Here is a 25,851-nt window from a genome sequence, read left to right on the forward strand (position 1 = left end):
AAAAAAAAAAAAAAGATATGAGGGCTCTGACTGGTGGTGCATGGCAGGCACTCAATAAATGGCTCCCATTCTTTAACCTCACAGAATTTCAAGAGAGATATTTCTAGTCCTCTGAATTGTGAATAAGGCCCAAATTGAAGATAAAAAGCTTACGAGTACCCTCACTCTATGTTCAAACCGGTGACAGAAGACGGGAACAGTCACCTTCCCACAGAATACAGGTGTGCAGAGTCAGTCTCACCACCAGGTACCATCATTGTTCTCTACGTACCCTCAAAGAAATTAGTAAAAACGATCTAAGGACAGAATGTCATTGTGGGGGCAATGCATGGCGAGTGTGGAGGGAAGATATTCCCTTCTCTCTCCAAGGAAGTCGAAGCTCCTGGAGAACTACTGAAAACGAACCTGCTGGCAAGGAAGTTGCCTGGAATTTCAGTCCTGAGGTGTACAGACTTGGGTGATTTGTCTCTGGGCCTGCTGAACTGGGGAGAAAGGACTGGGGAGAGACTGGAGGGTGGGAGCTGCTGCCAGGTGACAGGAAGCTTGTTTGCCCACTGTAAGTGGAAAACAGGCCACACATTCCTGCTGCTTCCATGCTAAATGTTGGAGGGGACCAAGAGACAGAGGTGAAGAAGGTGACAACATCTACAAGGACCACCAGTGGCCTGGGAGCCACAGAGAAGCGAGTCTCCCAGCCCAGATCATGTGGTGTCCGCTGCCTGAGACACAGGAAGTTCTGGCCATGCAAGAGGAAGACAGCAACTTCACCAGCAGCGGAATTCTGCTCCTCTGTGGTCTCAGGCAGAAGAAGCAGAAAAGGACAAGGGAAGGAAGTCAAGCCCTCATGCCCCATGCCCCAAGCCCTTTCCACTCTGACAGCCACTTCCATGGGAAAGAGTTATGAGTAGCTTGTGATAGAAGTTTCAAAATGAACAAGATAGGCTTAGGAATGGAGCTTAGTGGTAGAGTGCTTGGCTAGCATATGCAAGGACCCAGATTCAATTCCCCGTGGTGGAAAAACAAAACAAAATAAGCTGAGTCATAAATAGGGATACAAAGTTATACTAATAACTATAGGTGATAGAAGAGTGGTGGATTCTGGCCAAAATATCATTAAGTGAGTCACAACCCAGCAGGAAAGATGGAGACTCAACATAGCACAGCTAAAATACCATAAAATGACTTCATAATTATAACCCCACAGTTGATTCAACACCCTATTACACTATGATCTTCTATGCTCAGAGCCCCACGAGGTCACCCGAACATCATAAAGGGGCATAGAGCTGAATGTCTTTTTGCACCATGCACCTTCAAGGGCCACAGAGTTCTAAGTCTGATTTCCTTCCCCTGCACATGGCATGCCTTGAGTTTATCCATCTGCTTTCCTAGAAGCCACCATGAACATAAACTCTGAAATCACACGAACCTGGGTTCAAACCCTGGCTCTGCCACTCTGGCCACATGCCTCAGGATGCCTCTCATAACAACTCTTTAAGCCAAAGTTCCTTGATCTGTAAACTGAGGTGTTACAACTCCAGCTTCATTTGGGAGAACTAGAGCCAATACAGACAAACCCAGATGAGCGGGACTGGCATTTGCTCCTTTGACAAACACTTATTGCAAAGATTCCCATGCCTCAGGATACAGAGGATGGGGAATGGGGGAACACATGAAGCAGAAGGCAGGAATACAGGTAGATACCAAGTGGCTGGGGGCCACCTCCAGGCCAGCAGTCTGGTGAAGCAGGCCAGCAGCCTGCCTCCCCTCGAGCCTGTGCTGCTAAGCACAACTAAACAAGTCCCTGCTAGTGCTCTGCTGGAGGGATGCCCACCTGCCCCTGTGGTCCAACACCTCCACACGAATGAGGGCCCACACCCAAGGCAGGGGAAGCCTCCAGGATCCTTTTGCAAGAGCCAGCGCTAGGGCTGGCCACACTATGCCTGCTGTGGAGACATCTGGAAGCAGTGTGATCATGCCTGGCCAAAGATGTACATTAGTGTTCCCCAAAGGAGAATTCCAACAGGACCACTGTACACATGTCATGCCCAGAAGGCATTCAGATTGGCCATTTATGCCGCCCACCCACACAGTGGAAGAAAACACACCCCAGAATGCAGCTAAGAGAACCAAGCTTTCACCAAGTAGCTGAGCCAACAAGGAACAGCCCCTGACACCCATCACGCATGCGGACTTACCTGTTCTGCTTGGCTGTGTCTCTCCTCCTTGCTCCCCTCCACTCCACCCTGACCCCTGCAGGTCCCGCTGCCTCAGCACCTTTGCTTGGGAAAGGTGTACCATCTAGATGCTGGACCCGACTGCTCTACCCATTCTGGAAAAGCCGGAGGCAGGTGCAGCCTAATGAGTTTGGGAGGACGCTGGGCCTATGGCAGCTTCGGAGCTGGCAGCTGCTGGTGTTTACAAACAGGGGAGGCAGCAAATGATTCCAGGCTGAGGTGTTGCCTGAGGAAGCTGCAAATTCCGACCAGCCAGCTCCAGGCCAATACCTGATTTAACAGCAACACACTACAGAAGCTAATGCGCTAATTAGCCACCCAATTTAAGTTAATTAAAAACTAATCAGGGTGTAAAAATGTAGTATTGCCTTAATAAACCTCATCCTTCTTTTAAGATGCTGCGTCTCTAATAACACAGATAAGGACTGCGCATTTTTCCCTGGGAGCTGTACAGTTTATTATGCTCTGTGGTTGTGGGTGCTCTTTCCCACGGAGAAAGCCTGACTTGATCATTAACTGAGCCACCAGACAGGTAAATCAAATCGGCACTGTCTAAGCAAGGCCTCCTCCAATGAGAGCAGCTCCCCGTTCACCACCCCCTCAATGTCTTGCAGACAGGGTTGCATTCTTAGAATGATACACTCTGGACTGGCAAAGGCTGGCATCCTCAAGTTTAGGCAAGCACTGAGCTACCCCAAGAGAAACAAAACCAGAAGAGCCCACCAGTGTCCCTGGCTGTGAGCATAGCAAAGGTCCTCAGTAAGTAGCAGGTGGGCACTGCTAGTGACAAAGAGTCAGCTGCAAGACCAGCGCTCTGACTCACCTTCTGCAGACAGCCCCTGGATGTTAATTCCCTTAGCTGCCAGGAAATTCAAGCAGGCATCTATGTTTTCAATCTAGAGAGAGAAAAAAAAAACACAACAAAATACACTTAATAAATATTCAGCCTTCTACAGAACTATCTCATTAGGAACCAAGGGCAAATAGAATGCTGTAAAAATGGGTGATGGATGGATGGATACAGGTGAGGACTCTCCTTTGTCTCTACTTGCACACGAAAAGGTTACTTAATATCCCTACCACGCAGTGCCAAAGTCAAGGCCTCGGATTGCTCACAGCTGCCAAAAATAACCAGGGGGAAGTGAGTGCTCTCATCTTGATCAGTGTCACCAGTGCAATCCTGAAAACTTGAGCAGGTGCCAGAAAAAATGGAGGTGGGGATGATGTTAGTGGACCCACCCAGCTACCAGAAGCTGGGAGAAATTTCCAGCCACTAAAGAAGTAGACAGTCAAGTGTACAAGCAGTGAATGGGAGCTGCAGCAGGAATCTGGGTAGTGTTTACTCACAAAATTCCCAGGATGGCAAGCACAGCAGATGATCAGAGAGGGAGGCGACCTCCCAAACCTCTCTGTCCTTTGTGCCCTCCGGGGCAAGAAGGAACCCACAGTCAGAGTATGAGGGGCTCCCAGCGTGCCAGGACTGATCACAGTGAAGACTGAACTCCTCTGCATGACCACCCCAGCCCATTAGATCTTCCAGGCGCCATCCACACTGTTAGACACTCAAACCAGCACTTAACCTGTGGAGTTTGTTTTGAGCTAAAGTCTTCCATGGTGTACATGTCACCACCCTCCCTCACTATCCCCAAGCAAACTCTTGATGTTTCTTCATAGCCACAGAGGGTGTAAAGCATGACATTTTCAGAGCTTAATTTGAGTGGAGTCTGGCCCCAAGTCTTGTTTCTTCAATGCTCTAATGTGAACATGTTCCAAATGCACTCTATCTGGCTACACGACCCCTGAACAAAACCGCACTCATCTTTTGACAATGCACTCAATCCTGAGCTTGAAGTTGCTCCAGCCTTGCTCTTGGGGACAGGTCTCCATCTTTCCCAGTGTCTGGCCCTCCTTGAAGTGCCCTCATCCAGCAAGTCTGTTCTCATTTCTTGAAAAAGCAGCAGAATCCAATGTCTCACTAACTAAGCAAAGGGTACAGCTATGAATTATGCCTGCCACCACCCCCAAAACTCCATAGAGAAATGGAGGAGAACTGAGATGGCTTTGACTCTCTCCTTCCTTTGGTCTACCCGCTGGATGGCTGATAGATGAGCAGGTGCCACCATCTTGAAATAAAGAGAGAAGAGGGAAGAAAGGAAGTGGATGGTTGAAAGCACCCTGTAAAAGGGGTTTTGGAGCACTCCTCCATTTATAAGCATAATGAAAATGATAACTCTAAATGGTATTATATTCTATTACAGAGCCCTGCTCCTAAGAGAAAGTTTCAATTATCGTTCCTTATTTCTGCTGCTGTACACAGCAGTAATATGCCAATGCCTCCCAAAATGGCACTGTTGTTTAAGCATGATGAAATTCCTCTTCCATTCGTACTTTCTTCTGCTAATCTTAGTTCTTTGATAGCTTGTACACAGCTGATAAGAGAGGGACCAGCAATTATGTCCCCATAAAAATGAGAAAAAAAAAAGCTGACTACCCCCCATCTTTATCAATACAAAAAAATAAACCTTTTTAATGGTACACTTGGTATTTACCCTAGAAGATGTCATGTAGGAAGGTCACTGTGGATAGGTCAAGACTGTCTACAAGAGTGCCCTGGCATGGAAGAGAAAGATGGGCACCAACACGTCCGAGAAAAGCCACTGCTCTACCTCAGCACGCTCATTCTATGGAGCTTGCCTTCCACGGAGCATAAAATACACTTGCCAGGGCCAGGGATTTAGCTCAGTGCTTCTGCTGCTTGCCTTGCAAGTGCAAGGTCCTGAGTTTGATCCCTGGTACCAAAAATAAATAAATAAAAGACACTGGCCCATCATATTTAAGGAGCATTGCATGCATATGACATCACTGAAAGTACACAGTAGTGACTTCCTGCAATGCTAGCCTTCACACATTTCAATTCAGCATCTTTTGGGCTTGCTTTTCATGTTAAATTCTATGAAGAGGATGTATAGTTATAAATAAGTTACCAGGCATATTTCGTCTTCCCCATTGATTTTTTTAAAAACATTTTTGAGTCCTTCATAAGATTTTATGATTTAGCTCAGTATTTCCCCAATGGACAGGGAGAAGGGATGAAGGAGGGGGTATAGTTTGGGTGTACTGCTGACACTTCAGACTATCACAGTGGGGCTGAGCTAGTGGCTCTACTGGTATTTAATGGGTAGGTGCCAAAGATGACCCTAAACATCCCACAAGGCTCCAGTGGAGAATCAACTGTCCTAAAATATCAGCAGTGGTGAAGTTGAGAACCCTTGAAACCTTGAGCAGTATGGTTGAATGATTGCTTTAGTGCCAGTAGTAGCGGGGACGCAACCCAGGGCCTTTGCACTGACCTACATCTCCAGATTCTTTTTCTTTTTGGAGTGGGCCTTTCTATGTTGCTAAGCTGCCAATGCTGGGCTCAAACTATGCTCTTCCTGCCTTGGCCTTCTATTTGCTGCCATGCCTAACTTCAAGCTTTGTGATTCTTTTATCCATTTATTCTACCAACAAAACTGCATAGATATTTTCTCTGTGCCCGATGCTATGTCCCATGCTATTGATGGTGTTGGTTTTACCAACTGCTGTTACATGATAGAGAAAGTAAGGTAACAAGTCAGATATTCGACCAAAATCACACAGCTCAATGGCAGAGCTGAGGCTGCAACCCAGGAGGCCCTCCTTCCTGTCATGGGAGCCTGCATTTTTGTAATCCTCCTCCTCAGGGTCCACAGAGCCACCATCACTCCCATGCTGATTTCTGTCCAATTTCAGGGGAAATTGGAGAGGTAAACGCAGAGGCCCTAGGATCCTGCTTTACTACCACAGGTGAGCAGGGAGCCCAGGAGCACCAAGCATGGTATCTTCTAAGGAGGAGATGAAATACAAGGAACAACAACCCAGAAAATATTAAAACAAAGACAAGAACTTGTTCATCATTTAAAGGATCATTCCTAAGCCAACCAAGCACCCTGATTTTCCCCCTACGATGAACTCTCTTCGCAGAAGGAGTTCAACAAACATTCCTCGAGTCTCAAACCCACTCTTTAATAATGTTCCATTAAGGTTAAAAATCATTTCTGAAAAGGCAGCTGAGCCCCACGCTCTTTTCATCTGCACCCCAGGAAGACAGCAAGGTTGGGAAGCAGAAAGGGGTCTGATGTGGATTCCAGCCTCCTGCTTCATTTGGAATGAGATCAGAAGGGAAGCCTGGTTCTTTGATCCAGACCCTCTTGTGATTAAAATTCACCTTCAGATTTTGCTGCAAGTACCGTATAGGTAAATAATCCATCTTCCTGCACTATGGAAACTACAAACTCCCAACCCCGCCTGGAGAGGGGACGGGTCTGGCAGCAGCACCAGTACCACCGCAGCACCAGGACACCCTCATGCCCTCTCCAAGAAGGCTCTCGCCTCATGTGCAATCCAGACACCCAGCGTGAGCTGAGAATCCGGTTATAAAGGGAAGCAAAGCGAGGACGGAAAAGGCTCCTAACTAGAAAAGTATGTAAATACGAGCAAAGTTGTTCATTAACACATAGTGTCCAATATAAACTACTTTCCAAAATTAGCTGAAAAAAATCTGTGCAAAGCCTGACATTCCAGTGTTGCTGAAGAGGGGCGGGGGGACAGGGTGAGACACTATTGCAGTTGTTGCCATGGAAATGGGCCCTGGAACTCTGGGATCAAGTTGTTGGCATTTGCAGCATGGCTGGGTTGGGAAGCCCAGCAGAGGGGCCCTGAGACCCTAGAAGCAGTGAGGTATGAGAGGAAGGAGGAAGGCAGGGAAGAGCAACAGGTGAAGACCAGAATGCATTTCCCCAGGATCCCCTTTGTTTGAGGTCAAACGTGACCTCTACCTCATCCCAGCTGGGATCTCCATCCCCAAGTTGAACTGTTTCTTAGCAGTCTCTGGATTTCAGGTTTACAGGGCAACTTTCACAAGGCTATGTACATTACAGCCCTTCTCTCCTCCATCCAGAAGTACATTCCCGTCCAGATAGCCAGAGAGCCAGGAATCTGACCAAATGCCAAGCAACTGGACAGAGAGTCAGGATGGGAAACAAATGCTAAACTTCACATTTCAGTCATGCTTAAGGCTGGAATGGGTCTCATGATAACATAAACTATGTGAACCTCGGAAGTCCTGCTGTATATCTCCTCGGTAGCTTAGAGACTGATCAAATACCATCTGTTGTGGCAGTTGTCATGGCAGCACTTTCCTCCAAATACCAGTGTAGCTGAGTGCAGAGCACAGGAAAATGATGGATGCAAAGGAGGACCTTGTCTACGGGAGCTACAAAGTCCAGGCAGAGACAGCGCTGTAACGGACAGAGTAAATACAGGGCTGGTTCTTATGAGTCAGGAGTTTCTCACCATGCCCCTTGTAGAGCTCCACCCTGGGAGGAGGGGCACACAGCTGCTGCATTCAAGCATGGTGGTCACAGACACTTTTTTCAAAATCACAGAGTGCCTAAAGCCCAGGCAATGGGAGACCCAGACCAGGCAAGCTTACGTGAGAATATGCAAGTTCTGATGACTCTGAAAGCATAGTGCAGCTTCTCCATGCAACTCATAAAGATCAGCCCAAAAGATTTGCTTCCAGAAGGATGTGCAGCCCTCACACCTGACAAATACTTCTTGCCATCAGGAATATGCACCATCATCTATTTATTTATCTGTTCTTTCATCTCACTTGCTGAGCACCTTCTGAGGGTCAGGCTATGAGCCAATGCTTGTCATGTAGTGGTTAATAAAAACAGATATAACCTCTGACCCTGTAGAATCTGTAAGTTGGATATAGAGGAATAGCCATTAAATAAATAATGCACGGCTAAGTATGCAGTTACCACAACAGAGATGAGTGAGGGGAAAGTCTATGCTAGAAGACTTGATGGAGCATAGGGCCAGGGCAAGAATTCCTTTTTCTTTTTCTTCTTCTTCTTCTTCTTCCTCTTCCTCTTCCTCCTCCCTCCTCCTTCATCCCCCTCCTCCTCCTTCCTCTTTCTCTTCTTCTTTTTTTTTTTCTGGCCTCAAACTCCTAGGCTCAAGCAACCTTCTCATTTCCCAAGTAGCCAGGAACACAGAAGCATGCCAAGATGCCTGGCTATTAAGGATTTTCCCAGGATGACACAGCACACAGGACCACAGACAGGGGGTTTTGTCTGCTTCATTCACTGATGTGTCCTCAGGTACCCAGAATAGGTGTAACACACAGTAGGTGTCTGAAAATATTAGTGATGGAAGGAAGGAAAGGAAATGTGAGCTAAGACCAGGACCTGTGTGGCAGAAACAAAGTGCTGAGCAGGGGAGCCTAAGGCTGAAAGCCTTGATGCAGGACGAGTGTACGCCACGTTCCAGGTACATAGTGACAATCAAGACAGCTGGAGCTCCCTGGCCCAGCAAGAGGTCACCTGAGCAAGGGCAGCATGCTGACTACACAGGGCCACATTGTCTGTGTGAAGGCGCCAGCGTGGGTGAGGAGACAAGGCAAGGACTCTTCATTTCCTAGGGAAGCCTCATTAGGAATAAACCCTGGATCACCACCATGGCAACAGCAGCCAGGCCACTCCTTTCCAAGCTTTGTGCCCAGGGTAAGGCTATTTCGTGTTAGGGATGACCCAAACAGTGGCCTTCAGGTGTGGGCCCAGGAATCTCAGCTAGAGGAGGAGACTGGGTACAACCTGAGACTCCTGAAGTTGGCCTGTTTCTCCTTCTGCTTCACTGCCTTGCCCAGCTCCTTCCTTTCCTGGCACCGTGGTCCAGCATAGCATTTATAATATTTATAACTTCAACTTCCTAAGATGCTGCAAATAATTCCTTTTTTAAAGCAACAACAACAATAACAAAATGGGAATTTCTCTGAAGGAATGGGTATGGCCACAGGGATACACAGAAATCCTTTCTAGAGGGAAACATTTTGAAAACAAGCATCTCGAATTCCTCCAGTGACATTTTTCTGCTTTGTTTCCAACTCCCCAGAATATTTCATTTTCCCATTATTTTTGGACTTCCCAATTTTTCTCTTGAAACAATGAGAGACGCTTGAGAGGGGAGACACAGATAAGGTTCTAGGAGGAGGTTGTCCTCAAGTCTGCTCCCTTTTCAAGGGGCGGCCACAGCAAGGGGAGCCCCGATGGTGATGGGCGGTACACAGCCTCTGTGTAGCCTCTGTGAGCATTCAGTCAATACCCAGTGGCCCCTGTTGGTCTCAGGGTGACTCTTTCACCTCCTAACTCTCCTAAAACTCAAGGACACAAACACCAAAAAGGAGAGGTTAGGGCTGAGGAGCAATACTAAGGGGCTGTCACACAGCTTTTGTGTCCCATAGGCTGCAGCATAAGTCATGAGATGTTGGTCACACATTCATTTACAACGTGAACATGTTCTGGGGGCCCACAGCACAGCAGGAGCGAAGACAGGCTGCGGTGAATCACTGTACAGTGTGTACGTATGATTTTGTTTGCATTGGAGATGTGCCCCCCAAAGACTTGTGTGTTAAAAGTTGGTCCCCAGCTTGGTGTAACGGGGTGGAAACTTTCAGGGGCCTGAGGGGGCAAGTCTTCCGGTCATTGGGGTGCCACCTCCAAGGGGGGGAAAGTGGGAAACTGCCCCTTCTCCTTTCCCTCTCTTTCAGTTCTGAGCCACCATGACCCCAAAAGCAGCAAAACATGTCAGTCATGGACAGAAACCTCCAGAAGTGTGGCCCAAAATAAACCTTTGCTCTTCATAAGCTGATTATTTCAGTTATGTGTCACAGGAATGAAATGTTAGCTCAGTGTATCTAATATATAGATATAGATATATATGCAAAAGGAGTTAAAAGTATTTTTCAGAAAAGTTTGACTTGACCTATAGAAACTTGACCTATACAAACTGAGACTCAAACTTTAACAGAAAAACTATGACTTCTGGTTCCCCAGACACATGGGAAAGGGTACGACTGTGGACATGCACTGGACAGTCCCATGCAGAAAACAACTAGAAATGGGCAACCTCATTAATTCCTTAAGTACTACTCAATGAGCACCTGCTCTCTTCCCACCCCTACTCTAGGGACACTAAACACAGTAGCAGATGGAACAACATGGTCCTTTTCTAGAAGCCTCCTGGATAGGAGCTAACTTGAAGTAAATCATCACTCAACTAACCCTACACTAGGCACAAACGTGTTGAGTGCTAACTCAGCTAGTCGAAGCTGAACACTGGCTCACTGCGCTCTCTTAAAAAGGACAACATTCTTTTTGTATCTCTACATATTTATATGCTTAAATACGCAGCACACTGTGGAATTTTCAAGAAGCAGAACGTGTGACATTTCAGCAGTGTATAACCCACCCCCTTCCACACACCAATCCAGCAGATCTTCAGTTTTGGACGGACCACTAACTAGTAGGGAGCATATACATTCACTCACACAAGAAGCACACATAAAGGAATACAGTCACGGCCTGCTCTTCAGCGAAGGTGAGCTTGGCGACAAGCTGCCTCGCCTGTCTAGCGGCTCAATGCCTGTAGCTTATGGTGCCTCTTCTCTGTTCGGGACAGTCAATCCGTGTCTCTACCTTCAAGGACGGAAGGTACAGAAGGCAAGGCCTGGCCCTGCGGAATCCATAATCAGAAAACAAAGCCAAGCAGCTCTGCTTGAATACTTTTACACTGAATACAGACTCCTGCAGGACTTCGCTCACCCACTCTGATGATGCCTAGGAAGAAGCAACTGCTGTTACTCTCTGCCTGTCGAAACCATCCTATGCCCTGTGGGAAAGGTAAACTTGGAAACTACCTTTCTGTTTCCATTCCAGTTCTAGATCCCACTAGCAAGCGATGGGTGACATCAATGTGCCAAGCACAACGCCAGGGCCTTCCACTTATTCTTCAATTTAGTTTTTATTCCAAAAGCTGTTCACACTGATGGGCGAAGAATGGTGCCTCAGTAACAGACTACTGGTGATAATTTGGGAGATTTGGTCAAATTTGCCATAGACTATCAGAGGCCTGGTCATCGCCCACTGAAAGAGGAGAATAAAGTAGACCAGAAAGGTCTCTATCACAGGATATCTTTGGGCTTTCCAAGGCTACAGGATTCCTAATGCACTTGTGAAGAAAGAGTGACAATTATTAATCTGCCACATAATGCTAATCTCTGTTACTATTTACATCTTTGTCAAATAAAGCTGCTATTTGTGTAGGTGAAAATGGTTAACTACTACCTAGTTCATATTGCTACACCTATTTGTCAATATATCAGGAAAACATCCCCCCCAACTCCTTATGTCCTGTCCTTTCTCCAAGGGAGAAGTTTAAACTGATGAGTGACCAAAAAGACAGAGTATGCAACAGCCATTTATAAACAGTGGTAATAAATTCTGAAACTCAGATTCAAATTCTTGGAAGTCTTTCTCAAAGACTGGTTACGCGTAAAGAAAGGATCAAGTCAGAAGAAGCACCCCTCCAAAAGCCCTTTGTTTAGGGTTTCTTCTGAAAAATCCCCTCAGAGAAACAGGACAAGGTTTCACAGTGAGATCTTAATTCTAAGTTCACTTAGCTCCAGGCCTCCCATTAAAGGTAGGCACTGGTGGTCCCTGAGGAGAGAGCAGGAGGCAAGCTCCTTTCCTCCTATTTTCATCTCCTTTGGGACAAAGGAGAGATTCTGGTCAGGTTCTTGCCACCAGATCCAACTTTTTGTAGCTGCCCTCAGGTCCACACCAACGTGGGAAGCCCTCTCATTCATGAAGACTACTCCACAGGAAAATTCGACTCAAGTATTATCATCAATGGGACCATCAATAAGAGAAAATTTTAGTGGTGCCCAGAGAACCAGGGATTTCTTAGGGTTCATGGCCATCTTTTCACAAGGTGCCCAATTTCCCTGATGCTTGGTTTTCCTTACAATAAAATGGGAATAATTTTTCCTTTCTTGAAAGCCTCTAGAAATCTTATGAGAGACTATTTTCACTCTTAGAAAAACATGAAGCCCTAGGCTAAATTCTTTCCCATATACACACCATTTCAGTTCATTTTTACCACTAGATAAAGTAGTTATTATTACTGCCACTTCCAGATAGGGAAACAGAGGCACAGAGTATTTAAATGCCTACTTAAATCACAGTTATTAAGTGACTGAGTCAGAGTTTGAACGCTGAATGGAAACTGTTTTGTAAGCCATGAAGACCTGGATAAACATGGGGTATTAACAGCCAAACAGCAGTGCTTCTGCAGAGCTGAGAAGCACAAAGGAAACTACTCTGGTCACTTTCCCAGCCCACTACCTTCACAGTGTAACAGGTAGCAGCCACCAGGAATCCATCCATCCAACTTAAATCCAATCTTCACACGAAAAAGAAAAAGGATACCTCGGAAAGGAAGTAGTAACTTCCCTGTAGGCAATGCTTAAATTCTATTATAGTATTTTGAGTCTTCAATAAGAGGAGTCATTTAAATCAGTATAAATGTTTAATAGGCACTGCTTCCAAATTAAAAAGCTCTCCAAAGAGGGATCTTTATGGTAGAGGAAATTACCACATCCTAGCATTTAGGATTCTTGAGAGGGCTCATGATCTGATCCCTGTAACACTGCAATATGTGGGGGTCAGAAGTGTGCAAGGGGAAGCAGGTAACAGATAAACCAAAGGGGCTGGGTACAAAACAAGAGGGAATGGTGCAGATGGTGACAAACAGCCTCATCCACCCAGAAAGGACAGCTGCTACCCAGTTTCAGCCAATTTTTGTTTGTAAAGAGCAAATCCAGAGTTATGAGGTTATCTGATGTTTTTCAAGGAAAACTGAAAGATCAATGCTTTGGAAGTATTTCGATTTTCATCTAACCACTGGCAACTCTTCCATTTTTTTCTCAGAGGTTCTTCTGGCCTCGACCTTGGCTTGTTGGCCGCCATTTCCAATTCTCTGCTCCTGAGCGCCTTCATGGTCATCAGATTCCCGCTTCTCCACATGCACACACCACAGGCTGACTGTGCCTTTATAGTGCAAACGGGAGTTCCCCGCTAAGTTCCACCTCATGGGAATAAAAAATTTTAAAAATTAAAAAAAAAATCACACTTACAAAAAAACCACCCCTTTGATGCTAAGATGAAACATAAGCACTCCATGAAGACATATGCAGGGAGGGGGATCCAAGCATGAGACCAGATGGCTTTTATAGGAACCACAATCTACATGGTTATAAATCACCATCCGATTTCTTTCTGCCCAGGAAGATCTGGAGCATCTCCCCTCCTCACCCACCACCCTGGCCTTTGCCAAGTTCGTCAGTCTCACTGCACACCATGTTGCCACGTATATCGATGCCTCAGGCCCAGCACAGGTGTGAGGGGAATTTCTTCACTGAATTTCCACTGAGCATCAGCCAAGTGCCAGGCAGTGCAGGCAGATGGACAGAGACGACGCCTGCCCTTAGAGAAGTTAATGTCTGGCAGGGATACGGGCAGTTAAGAATGATGTGCTAGAGGATTACCACCCCCAAACTTGCACAGAGGACACGCAGGGTCACAGAGGTTAAGCAAGCACTTTGCAACACTCCCATGGGGCCATGCCACATGCAGACCTCAGAGGCTATCGGTTTAGAACAGGTGCCATGCTCAAAGAATATCGAAAGCATCCCACGCTCTCCTGAAAAGCAAACATTGGCTCGCTCAAAGTATTTTGTTAATTCAAACACATTCTTTATTGATCGACTGAACATTTGACATCTTAGTAGATGGATCCAAACTGCAGGGAGCTACCTTTGCCTGGAACCAACCAAAGCAGGGCACACTGACATGGTAACTTTAGCTTTTCTCCCGTAAAGATATAGCAGTGTATCATTTGGCAGTAATCAGTCAGGAGAAGAAATCTCCCCTGGGCTCAGCAGTGTGGTGAACACTAACACACACCCCTGAAAGGCTCAGACTGCGCAGAGTGCCTTGGAGAGTGTTAGGCACACAGGAGAAGCGGTGGATTGATTATCAGTCTCAACTGTCCACCCATCTGTGATAGCAGTACCACATGTCCACATTGGTGCTGTGTGGGCTTCCTCCTGGCTCTGCACCTGACCCCAAATATACCCTTTAAAAGCATTCTTAATTCTTGAAATTTTAAACAACTTGGCAAGTATGTGTTTCAAGGTACATGCTCATGGACATATCCCGAAAGAGACGTTTTTCTTAACTCTAGGACAATGTCACCAGAGCAGCAGGATGAGGGAAAAAAATGTGAACTGTGACTCTTCCCCAGTAGTGCAGAGTCTGAAGCTCTGGGGCTGGGGCCCAGCAACCTGGGTTTTAACGCACTTCCCAGGGGCTTCTCGAGCGCAAGGAGGTGTTGAGAAGCACTACTCGGGAGACAGCTCTTATTAATGAAGATATTCTGCTAGTTTGGTGTCCTTTCACACCTCTAACTAAGTTACCTAATACAGTTGTGAGAGAAGAAAGAGAAGGAAGGGGTGAGTGCTTTGGCTTAGAACTACTCAGATCCCTTGAGCATGTAAAAATACATTGTAGATTCCATACGACACACACACGGGGCAGCCCCAGATGGTGAGACCATTTACTGTTTAGCTCTTGCAGCTGTGAAACATTAGCCCAGCACTTCTAATGTACCTCGCCTATGCCAGGGGCCGGGGATATGGAGATTCTCATTGAGCCGAAAGAGATGAAAAACACACTATCTGTATTGCGAAGCTTTGATGTCATTAAATAGCATATAAAATATAATAACTCCCATAAAATGTGTTTAATTGCAACACAAAATATACATGAGTTGGAGAACACAGTCCCTACTCCTGCATTTACATTTGTATCACAGAGGTCGGGGAGACCAGGGATCCACTTCTGACTCAGACGAAATGGCACAGGCTCTCCCATGATGGCTCGGGGTCTGGGGTAGGCACAATCCATGGGCACCCTGCAGGAACCAAATGAGCCTCCACGTGAAGCCCCAGATAACTTCCTTTCTCAGGCCACAAGGGATACTTCGCTTGGGTCTTCAGAGAGTATTCATTTCCGGTTGGTGTTGTCATTAATTATGATGAACTTAGTGACTTAAAACAACACACTTACAATCTTAGGGTTCTGGAGGACAAACATCCAAAATCAGTCTCAGCAAGCTGAACTCGAGGAGCCACAGGTCTGGGCCCATTTCAGCGGCACCAGGAAGAGCCCTCTCCTGCCTTTCCAGCCCCTACGGGCTTCCTGAGTTCCTTGGCCCATGGCCTCTGCCTCCAGCTTCCAAGCTCTCAGGCAGCACGGCCTCTTCCAGTCCCTCTCACCCTCCTGCCTCCCTCTTATGAGCCTATGATCACTCTGGAGCTGCCCAGATAATCCGGGGAAACCGTCCCATGCTCAAATCCCCAACTCCATCACCTCTGCACGGCCTCTCGTCAGATTATGTCATGCTATATGTAAACCGATCTAGCTGCAGGTGCTGGAGATTGTTTGGCTATCGTTGCTTAGCTTTCCCACCAGTACTTCCTTTCTGAGTACACGAAGAAACCCTCTGATGCACTAATCAGTAAATAGGAAATATGCCACATGCAAGCAGGGCAGGGAAACCCATGGAACATGCACTCAGTGACCTGGACGAGGCTGTGTGCCTTTCCCACACCTATCACAACCACTCTAGGGTGCAACTTCTAGCACCCCACATTGACAGAAGGGGAAAAGGACCTGGAGACTCTGGTCCCTGCCTGGCACACCCCCAGCCTGTCTGCCCAAGCCCAGAGCCCATGCTCATTCTTCCTCACCCGAATCTCCTGCCCATCATGGGCTGTGTCATCCTGAGCCTCTGCCTGTGCCTGCGTGGTGGGCTGGTGTGGCAGAGGCCATTTCTGTATCTCTCTGTCATGGTCAGTTTGTCTTCCTTCTTTAGTCAATTTATTTTTGGGCTGGCATAATGGTGCAGGCTATAGACCTGGAGCCAGACTGCCAGCATGCAAACCCCAGCCTGCCACTTAGTACCTGGGTGACCTCCCACAAGTTACTAGCCAACTGCTTATGCCTCTCTTCCCTCAGTTCGAAAATGGAAATGCTAACTATAACTGCTCTCCCAGAGTGCGTGAGGATAGAATCAGTTAATACAGATAAAACACCCCAAACAGTACCCAGTATTGGCGTTGCATTACTGTATAAAAGCACTAGCAGAATGAAGAACTATGGCTCCATCAGGAGAGGATAAGGGGGCGAAAAACTCTGGGCCTGACCCTCAGTCATGCTCTGACTCATAAGTTCTCCATTCTACTTCATAAAATGAAGCAAGTAGATCCTTCAAGCCAAAATGTTGTTAGAATGAATTAAAATACGTGAACCACTTAGAATCCTGCCTGGATATCATTTTCTTTCTTTCTTTTCTTTTCTTTTTTTTGTGGTACTGGGGATCAAACTCAGGCAGTCAGCAGCACCACTGAGCTAAATCCCTGGCCCCAGTGGATATTATTTTCTTTCTCAGTGTTAATCTCTGGTAGTTGTAAGGATGGATAAACATGCTTACCCCAAGCAACATGAAAGGACTCCATAAACAAGAACTCGCCCTCAATTCCTCAGTTACTAGAATTTCTTATTGGGTCCTCTGAATAGACCAAGGAAGAAAAGATTTAAGAGAAAGAAAGACATTTCTAGAACTGTCCAAAGTATCTATTTCTAAAATCCCATAAAGAACTTCTAACTTAATACCCAGTGCTCAAGTCACCATTCAGCAACAGATAATGAAATCAGAATAACGGTACGGTACAATCCTCCAGCCCCAAACACACTCAGGCTAGTCCTGCCTAGGCTGTCTGTCTGTCTGTCTAACCATCTGACATTTCTTTGTTCTGTTTGTTGGAGACGGGGTCTGATTAGGTAGCCCAGGTGATCCTTCCGCCTCAGCCTCAGCTTCCCAAGTGCTGTGACTGTAGGCCTGCCTCACCACACCTGGCCCCATCTGACATCCACAAACACCAGCTGCAGGTCAATCATCTTCACGACAGGGACACAATGCTCAGGTGTGAGCTGGGGTATCTCCTTCAAGAAGAGGAATAAAGTGACAACTGCAATAAATTGCGTTATGTTAATGGCAGGCACAGGATGCTTGGGGACACAAAAGATGATGGGCTCCCAATAATGTCAACTCATTGAGGAAGAAATTAATTAGAGGTAGTCTGCCTGGGATGGGGGAAGCAGGAGGCCAGGCTGGACTGGAGGATGCACAGGTGCAAAGGACGTGGCGTGTGCAGTATCCCTGGTGCATCCAGATGTGGCCGGCACGGCAGGGACACAGAGTCCTGTGGCTGAGTGTTAGGAGAGGACAGAAGCTGGATCCTGAAGGATCCTATAGTCTGTGCTCAAGAGAAGGAGAGGAAAGTAGGAGGCCAGTGGTTGTTTCAGCCAGAAATGTGTACAGAGAGGCAGAGGGGGAGGTTGCCGCCACCTTTGAGAGTGACAGTGACAGTGGACAGGCCACGATGGGCAGCAAGCCACACCCTCTTCCTGCTGCGCTTGGCCCTGGACTCTTTCCCTGTTGCTTTAACTCCTGTGAGGTCCCTGGGCTTTTCTTCATTTCTTCTTGACTCTGTAACATGTGTGTGCCCTTAGGGCCGTTTAAAAATAGGCCAAGAGGCCCCCCGGCAGAGGCGCCTCAGTTCTGCAAGGATCTCAGACACTCCAGGCATGTGGATGTCTCGCTGGCAGCTGCTGGGAGGGCCCAGGGTCACTGGGCCTAGAAACATGATCCTATCACAGATGGCCTTGCCCTGGCAAGAAGCCTGTGGAGAACAAGGCGTGGCAGACCTGATGCGCGGGCTCTGGAGGCCACCACAAGTGGCTTCCTGTCACGAGGGACCACCTGCCCTGTGCCAGCATCTGAGCTCCAATCCAGTCAACCTGGGCCCTTCCAGTCCACAAGCCACTGCCACTGATGATAACCAGGAGAACAAGGACTGGTGAGGTGGATGCTACTTTTTATGACACCCCTTCCCTGTCACAGCCATGAACACCACAGTCTCCGAAACTGGAGAGACTTGTGTCTGATCACCAACTCCTTCTCCTCTAAGGCCAAAAAGAACCCTTTACCCTGCAGCCTGCTGTACAAGCAAGTGGACTGCTGGGACCACACTGTCAAGATGCCACAGAGCCAAGCACGACTAAACACATGCTTTGAGCCATCAGATTGCTCCCAGGCTTTCCTTTGAGGCCAATCCTACCATTCAGAGAGTTGTAGGCATAGGAAGAACACAGGCCCGCTGGAGGGCAAGTCTGGCTGTTCCCAGGAGGTCTCTTGCTGTAAGAACTTCAGACCCTTGGAAACCCACATAAGAATTCATACCCATCTAGAGTCACCCTGTCCAGCAGCAGGTAAACACTTCACAGAAGCCGGAAAACGCTGGAGGGCAGCAGGTACTGCAACTCACCTGCCTCGTTACAGGAAATGGTCCTCCGAGAGACCTCATGTTCTGAGTCACGGCAGTCAGCCTTCAGAGCGCACATGTTTCTCGGTAGCCCAAGAATGGAAAACCTATTCCACAGGCAGTGAGGAGAAGTGGATCTAATCCCTCTGCCTCTTTTCACAGCGAGGACCCAGGTCGGCACCTCACATTCAGGTCTGAGGGCTGGTGCTGCTGTGTTCAGGTTCTGACTCTCTGGAGGGGTCCATCAAGGTGACTCTGACCTAAGCTGCCTACTCCTGCAGTGGCATCAACTCAGTTCCTCCTGCTTTCACACGTGGGAGTCCACATATGATTTTAATTTGGAGAAAAACCAGGGGATTCTGCTCCTGGAATAGAAGTTTGCAGACCACTGCCCACTGCCCTACCCTTCTCTGCAGATTCCTATTTCTTACTGTCTTGGGAACACAGGAGCTTCCACAGGGACCCAGGGAAGACAGGGCAAGGAGCAGAGCTGTGCTCCAAAGCAGCGGGGACACTGCTGTGCTATTATCTATGCCCTTAAGGACATGAGCCATTAAAACAAATCCTACCACCACCACCACCTCCACCACCACCATCATCATCATCTTGCCATTTTCTGAGAGCTGAGCATAAGCCAATTGAATGAAGACAATGAGATCAGCTCCCCCAGAAGGCTGCTTGGAGGACAAATGAAGTGGGTATTTGCGCGGCACTCTGGGCAGCACCTGGCACAAGGCAAACACTCTGTCGTCTTTAGTTGCATTTTGCCGTCTTAATGATTATTGTCCATTATCCTCACTTTCCTTGGCTCATTAGCCCTCACAAACATTTTAGGAGGTGAGGGTTATCATCACTCCCACTTCATAGAGCAGGAAACCCAAGGCTTCAAGAGGTTAAATAATGAGCTTTAATCTGCAGAAGAGCAGAGGAGGAAGTAAGGCAGGGCCAGGCTGGTTCCTGAGCACAGGCAGCCCTCAGTCTGACGTACTAAAGGGAGAAGACAGGAGGACTCCAGAGAGCCCAGAAGGAGGCCAGAGGGCAGAGCTGGGAGGCCCCCAGGCCTGGAGTGAGCTGGAGGGACAGGAAGCCTGGGACTTTGGCCAAAAGGGCAGGCAGTGTACCCTAACTTTGCACCCCTGCACACTAATCAAGAACAGAGAGTGAAACCACTTAAAATAAGGGTGATTTAAAAAGAAAACCACTCCCTACCACACGCTAACCCAAGGCTCCAAAGTGAGTATCTCAGTGCACTGAGTTCAAGGGTGAAGAAGTGCCCCAGGGACGGCCGAGCACCCACTGGCTGAGCTCCAAGCAATGATTTTCCTTGCAAAGTAACATAACTCTGATGAACAAACCACTCTGAAAGCCACAAAGATGCCCTTTGGTTGTCAGGGTAATGTTGCACAGACAAAACAGCTCTGACGCACACACACACACAAGCTTATTTAAAGGCCCAGTCGATGAAGTTGGTGGGGGAGAGTGGGGTGGAGAGGGGAGCGTCTTACCACAGCTCCATCGCCAAGGATTTGGCCCCCAAAGCATCAAAGTCAGACAGAAACAGAGCAACAGACTCCTTACAAACAAGTCTGTGAAGCCGAGGCCAGGCTTGTTCCGGAAAAGGGGGCTGCTCTCCACCTTCTTGTGAGAGTCAAGGGCCAGGTTAGGAGGGCCAAGAGCTGGGCAGTGAGGGTCATGAGTCCCAGGGACAGCACTCCCCGACCTGGCACCTAGCTTCTCACCTGAATGGTGTGCAGTGTTCTGGTAGCTCACAGCAGGGTTAGGAGAGCAGCCTGTGCACCAGACAATGAAAGGGCCTATGGACCGCGAAGCACCACGCAGACATGTTTCATCAGTGCTGAAACGCCTATCAACAGCCATGTCCGAGCACATAGCACTCCCCCTTCCGAGCTCCTCTGACCGAATTTCCACAGGAGGTGATGGCCATGGACTACTTCTTCTAGAAAACTCTGCTGAGGTCCCCTGGGCTGGCTCCCCAAGAGGCAGTGATCTAGGGAGAACTGAAGAATGCAGAAGACTTGCCCCAGGTGTGAGGAGGTTCCCCAGGCCTGAGGGCCCTAAGGTTCCCTGGGTGCTTCCATGCTGCATTTCATGCTGGGCACAACAAGGCAAAGGCTGATGTGGCTGAGAGGCCAGAAGGGCTTCACCAGGTGCAGCTCATGGCCACACAGAAGGGGCAATGACCAGACGTCCTCCAAACCTTCCCGTGGGATGGATGCCATGCACGGGTAAACAGACTCTGCAGAAATGGGTTTCATACCCGCTGTGTCCACCTGGAGTCCTCTTCCACCTGCCCACTTCCTTGATGAACCCTCTCACCTTTCCAGATTCTCCCCTCGGAAGTCATTCTTAAGCTTCCCCTTGCCCAGGGGTAGAACAGGCCCCAGCATGCCATGCCCAGGTGCCTTTGGGAACAGGTGTGATATCCCATTGTTTTAAGTGTTCTCTGGTCTCTTGCCCACTCATCCGAGGTCCTTCAAGGCAGGGATCACATTGTGCTCACCTGGGCATTCACCTGGCCTAGTATAGGGCACCTGTAAACTCTCGCTGACTGTTTGCTGATGGACAGGCTGACAGCATGTAAGGCCACATCCATTGGGTTTAGGTGTGGCTGCCCCTGGAATTGTGGACTGCAAGTCTTCCTGTATCTGCTTGTGATTTTCCATCCTCTGGAGGAGAACAGCCTGGAACCAGGGCCTGGTGGTGCTCATGCTGAAGCTGGAGCCCCTGGGCAGCCTGGCAGGTGAGGAGCAGTGAAGGGGAGAGGACAAGGTAACCCTCCCTGCTTCCTGTCTTTTCTACCCACAAGCCGACTGATGAAATGAATGAGTGCTCTGGAGCCTGGCAGAGCACCAGTACCACCTTTGCTCTTGAACAAAGCTGCTTGTCTTCCACTCCATTATTAAGGCTCCTGGTAGAGGTTGTCCTGTTCGCTTTCTTAGACAGTGATCATCTTAAGTCCTTGCTGATTGTTTTCGGGGACTAGGACACACTTTTCAAGTCCTCGTGTTATTGTGTGTCATCCTGTTGCCAAAATAATGCTCTCCTTTAAATGAGCAATGACAACAAATGGCTGTCACTGGTCAACCTAAATAAAAGCAAACTGGGAAGTCAACCTCCTAGGAATCCAAAAATGGTGGCTAACAGGTTAAGGTTAAGCCGTATTCTCAAATTATACTTCCCATAAGCAGAACAACTTCACTCTGTGTTCCTGAGTGCACACACACACACACACACACGTGTGTGTGTGTGCGTTCTTTTAGCCAGAGCAACAGCCATGCTTGTCTGTGAGAATTCTTCTCTGTGACCTGGTAAATTCTGCCTTATGCATTTGCCATTGTTTTGTGATTAAGGGAAAGTACATGGCTGCTCTTAAAATCTCTCTCATTTGCTACAGAATGGAAGGGCTGAGGTGGCAGTCCTACATGCCGAACTATTCTCTCCTAATTTACCACAAGACCCTGTCTGTCTTACCCCCTATAAGCTGGAACTAATTATTGCAGATGATTATATTCTTGTGTTCTAAATAAAAATGCAGCCCCCCACACACACACAAAGAACAATACTAATACAGCTGAAAGAGTTTTTGGAGAAACCACAAATTGCACTGGTGCTATGATTATATTAATAAATTACATATTTGCATATAAAACTGAATTTGTGGAGAATCTGAGACAACAATATTTCATAAACTTGAAAAATGTTAACAACAAGCCCCATTTCCAATACGAGGTGCAGAAAACATACATGTTCCACATAGAATACAAGTCTGGCTACCTTCAAGCCTCACCCTATGTATGCATTATAATAAGCTGCAACAAATGCTCCCATATTTTGAAGGGAATACTGCTCTTTCATATGAAGAGATCACTGCATGTGCAAAACGCCTGCCCTAAAATTAAGGCTTGTATGGTTAACATTTTCTCGATTATTAATATACTAGACAGCTGCAGTAGCTCTAGCAAAAAATAGCAGCCCTGCTTTTCCAGAAGGCAAAGCAGCCATGAGCTGTCTGCTGGGGACTTTCCTCTGTAAGGGATGGTTGGTCTCTCAATCAAACAAAAAGAAACAGAACCTTCAGCAGAACGATGGCAAAAAAAGAGAAGCTTGTTTTAGAATGTAAACTGGAAAATGACTTTCCCTACATGTGCCAACCTTTTATAATAAAACCACTGTTATGCAGAAAAAAAGAGCTGTCTGAAAAGGTTGCATCTCTGGCCAAGTCTTTGAGCAAACAATTCAGAAAATTAACCAGTGAACCTAAGGAACGCCAATCACTTTTGTATCTTCTGAAATTAAGAAACTTTGCCTAACCAAAGGAGGGTAGGTTACAGGAATAAATCAGGCCACTTTTTAGAATTCTAGAAGCAACAAATGTCCAACCAAAACTTGCCTTAAGTGGACACCTTCACATTTTAAATAAGTACCAGTGTCATCTAAAGAAACTTTAATAATATATGTTTCTGTATAAATACTCTGGAAGTTGAAAAAAATGTTTGGGAGCGCATCACAACGCAGTGTTCTCTGAACTAACAATGATCATGAATTTTAAATCACAGCTTATGTGTAGCACATGAAAAGGACATATTTCAAAGACTCGCCTGGTTGCTTCCCTCACGGCCAAAGTGCATCGTCCAAGGAAGGCTGTCGCTCGTCAGTGTGACTATAGGAAGGCTCTAGATGTGACTGTGAATCTCACACTCGCTGTCACGCTTCCGATCTCACATCATTGCAACCTTGAAAGGCGAGCAGACCACCTGCCCTGCATCAGATCAGGCAGGCACCATCGCTTCCTCGGAGCCTTAGCAATGCACACAAGCAGTCACCCTTAGGTGTCTCAGAGGAAGGGAAACCAGGCATTTCACTCCATGTGCATGTTTGTGCCGGTTCTGCATAACCTGTGTCCAAGAGCCAGGACAGTATTTCATTTTTGCTGCCTCGGTCTATGAAAAACTGACAGCCATTTTTCAATAAATGCCAACAAATGTCAGAGAGGCCGAGCATGGCTACTGAGAGATGCCTGCTGGGTTATTAATATAATAAAGCACTGGTGTGAGTGTTTTCCAAATGATCAGTATCACTTACAGGCAGGTTACTAACAACAACACAAACACTCACCCCCCCAGTACCACTCACCATTTGCGATCTGTTCTTCGGGCAGCCATTGATGTCTTCAATCTTTTCATTTGCTGTAAAAGGAAAAAGAAGTCAGGATAACAAAAAAAATCACCAGAGACCCACTTCCAGTCGTGATAGTCAGGATACTCAAGGCCAACCGAGTCCTGAGGCCCATGCTGGGGTCTGTCCAATCAACGCAGGCATGTGGGATCCTGACACGCATCTAGCAAGCTTCGGGACTTAGTCATCAAGCGGCCGTCCTCCAGGGACAGCTGGGGCAAGGTCGTCATGACTTAAAACAGAGACAACTGCGTGGACGACTGCTTTGCAGTGACAGGGCATTGTGGCAATGTCTGGAGACTTAAGAGCGGTCTGCAAGTGTGCTTTGCACTCCTAGGCATACGTCCCTGCCCTCCCCACAAAAGAAAGATGAGACAAATTAGAGAGGGTCAGTCCACCTATGCTTGCTCCTGGGGTCAGATGCGACAAACAAAAGCAGCTCACTGCATCTTTAGCCAGAAGTACAACTCTTGCTTTTGTGTGTCCTAGTACTATTCCCAAAGCAGGGGTGGAGAGAAAGAGGGACAGACAGACAGACAGACAGAGACACAAAGAGAGACAGAGAAACAGAAAAGAGAGAGAGAAGGAGCATCGACAACGCCTTGGCCGAGTCTACACAGTGAGTCCAAAATATATGAGAGAATTTGCATCGAAATAGCACTTAGCTGCTAAAAGATAAGACAGCAAGAGGTTGCACGGAATTCACAGGAAATGAAGTTTCAGAGGAGGAGGAATGGCCCGCATCTCGGTGTAGGCATGGCCCCTGCTAAGTATGGGGCAATCCCCCGCCAGACACAGCAAAAGAGATCCGTGGAGACACTGAGTGGAGGAGCGCAGCCATGCCGAGAAGCCGTGGGGACGGGAGTGCGAGGCCTGGCTTTGGAGGGAAAGCTGTCCCAGCCTGAATCCTAGGGTTAGAGCCACGGCACACAAGCTGTCTGGGCCTCCGTTTCCTCATCATAAAATGAAGCCTTGGAGGAGCGATGAGAATTAGATGGTAAGACAGCACATGCCACACCGCGCTTGGCACACAGGAGGCGCAGCCTGCTAGTATCATTAATCTAGTCACTCTTATCGTTTATGCAAAACATATATGAGAAATATTTGATTTTTGATGTCTCCAGGTGAATTAAGCTCAGAAACTCAGCTAGGACTCCAGAGAGCATCCTCTGAGGCCTTTGCTAAACTCCCTCCTCAGCCCCATGTTCCCAGCCCAAAACCCTTGTCCACAGAAGGGAGAGGTGCGAACAGGCCTCTGTCTCCCATCACCCATAGCTGCTCTCTTGTGCTCTAGGAGACACACCCCAATCTGTTATCTACTATGTAACCCCGCCATCTTGTCTCCTCAACCAGGCTGCGGGAGCTGGAAGAGAAGTCTAGTTTACTTTCACATTTGTATCCTCAAAGTTTAATACCTGCTCACAAAATTGAATTCCTGCCCAACCACCCCTCTCCAAATCACATCAGATTCTTATGAAGATAAAGGATAAAACTTCCACGGAAAGGCATTAAAAACCTATCTGAAAAAGATAACAGAATCAAAATATCCCAAGCCTCCCAAATTGTAAAACACCTGAGCTTGCCATGATCTCAAATTAAGTTGTTTTTTTTTTTTCCCTAGTATTTCTACCTAGAGAGAAAGCATAAAATAAGAAAGCAAGCTTATGGCAGGAAAGTGCTTGCAAATCGAATCCCCTGGGTAGTATATATTCAGCTTAATCTATACCATCTTTAGTGCCTGCCCAAAGTGTTTGATGTTCACATTTATGACCCACCTGGGAACTCCCAATCTCTGAGATTCAGTTGAGCTTTCTCAATGCCGCTTAATGAAACAACTCTGGGTGGGTCAGGAATTTTAGCAAGTCTTATTCCCAAAGAAGGTCCTTAAAACATACAAAATATGGGCAATGGGCAGCCCTGAGTTCCATTCGCAGTGGTGGTGGGGGTGGGGGAGAAGGAAAGAGGAGAAGAGAGGGAAAGAGGAAGGAGAGGGAGGACAGGAAGGGAAAAAGGAGGGAGGGGAGGGCGGACGGAAGGGAAGGAGGG

At 47.4% G+C, this 25,851-nt stretch overlaps 1 protein-coding gene across 1 annotated transcript in view; it reads right to left on the reverse strand.

Annotated features, from left to right (window-relative positions):
- Nav2 (neuron navigator 2) overlaps positions 1–25,851 on the reverse strand; it is a 359,199-nt gene that overhangs the window by 223,003 nt on the left and 110,345 nt on the right. The window contains exons 3-4 of the mRNA XM_033764074.1: positions 23,764–23,816; positions 3,061–3,133 (exon numbers count right to left, since the gene is read on the reverse strand). Coding sequence (XP_033619965.1) covers positions 3,061–3,133; positions 23,764–23,816 — 126 coding nt within the window. The remainder of the gene's footprint in view (positions 1–3,060; positions 3,134–23,763; positions 23,817–25,851) is intronic.

The sequence above is a fragment of the Fukomys damarensis genome, unplaced genomic scaffold, assembly GCF_012274545.1.
Source record: "Fukomys damarensis isolate Sample0158 unplaced genomic scaffold, DMR_v1.0_HiC HiC_scaffold_16, whole genome shotgun sequence".
NCBI classification, from domain to species: Eukaryota; Metazoa; Chordata; class Mammalia; order Rodentia; family Bathyergidae; genus Fukomys; species Fukomys damarensis.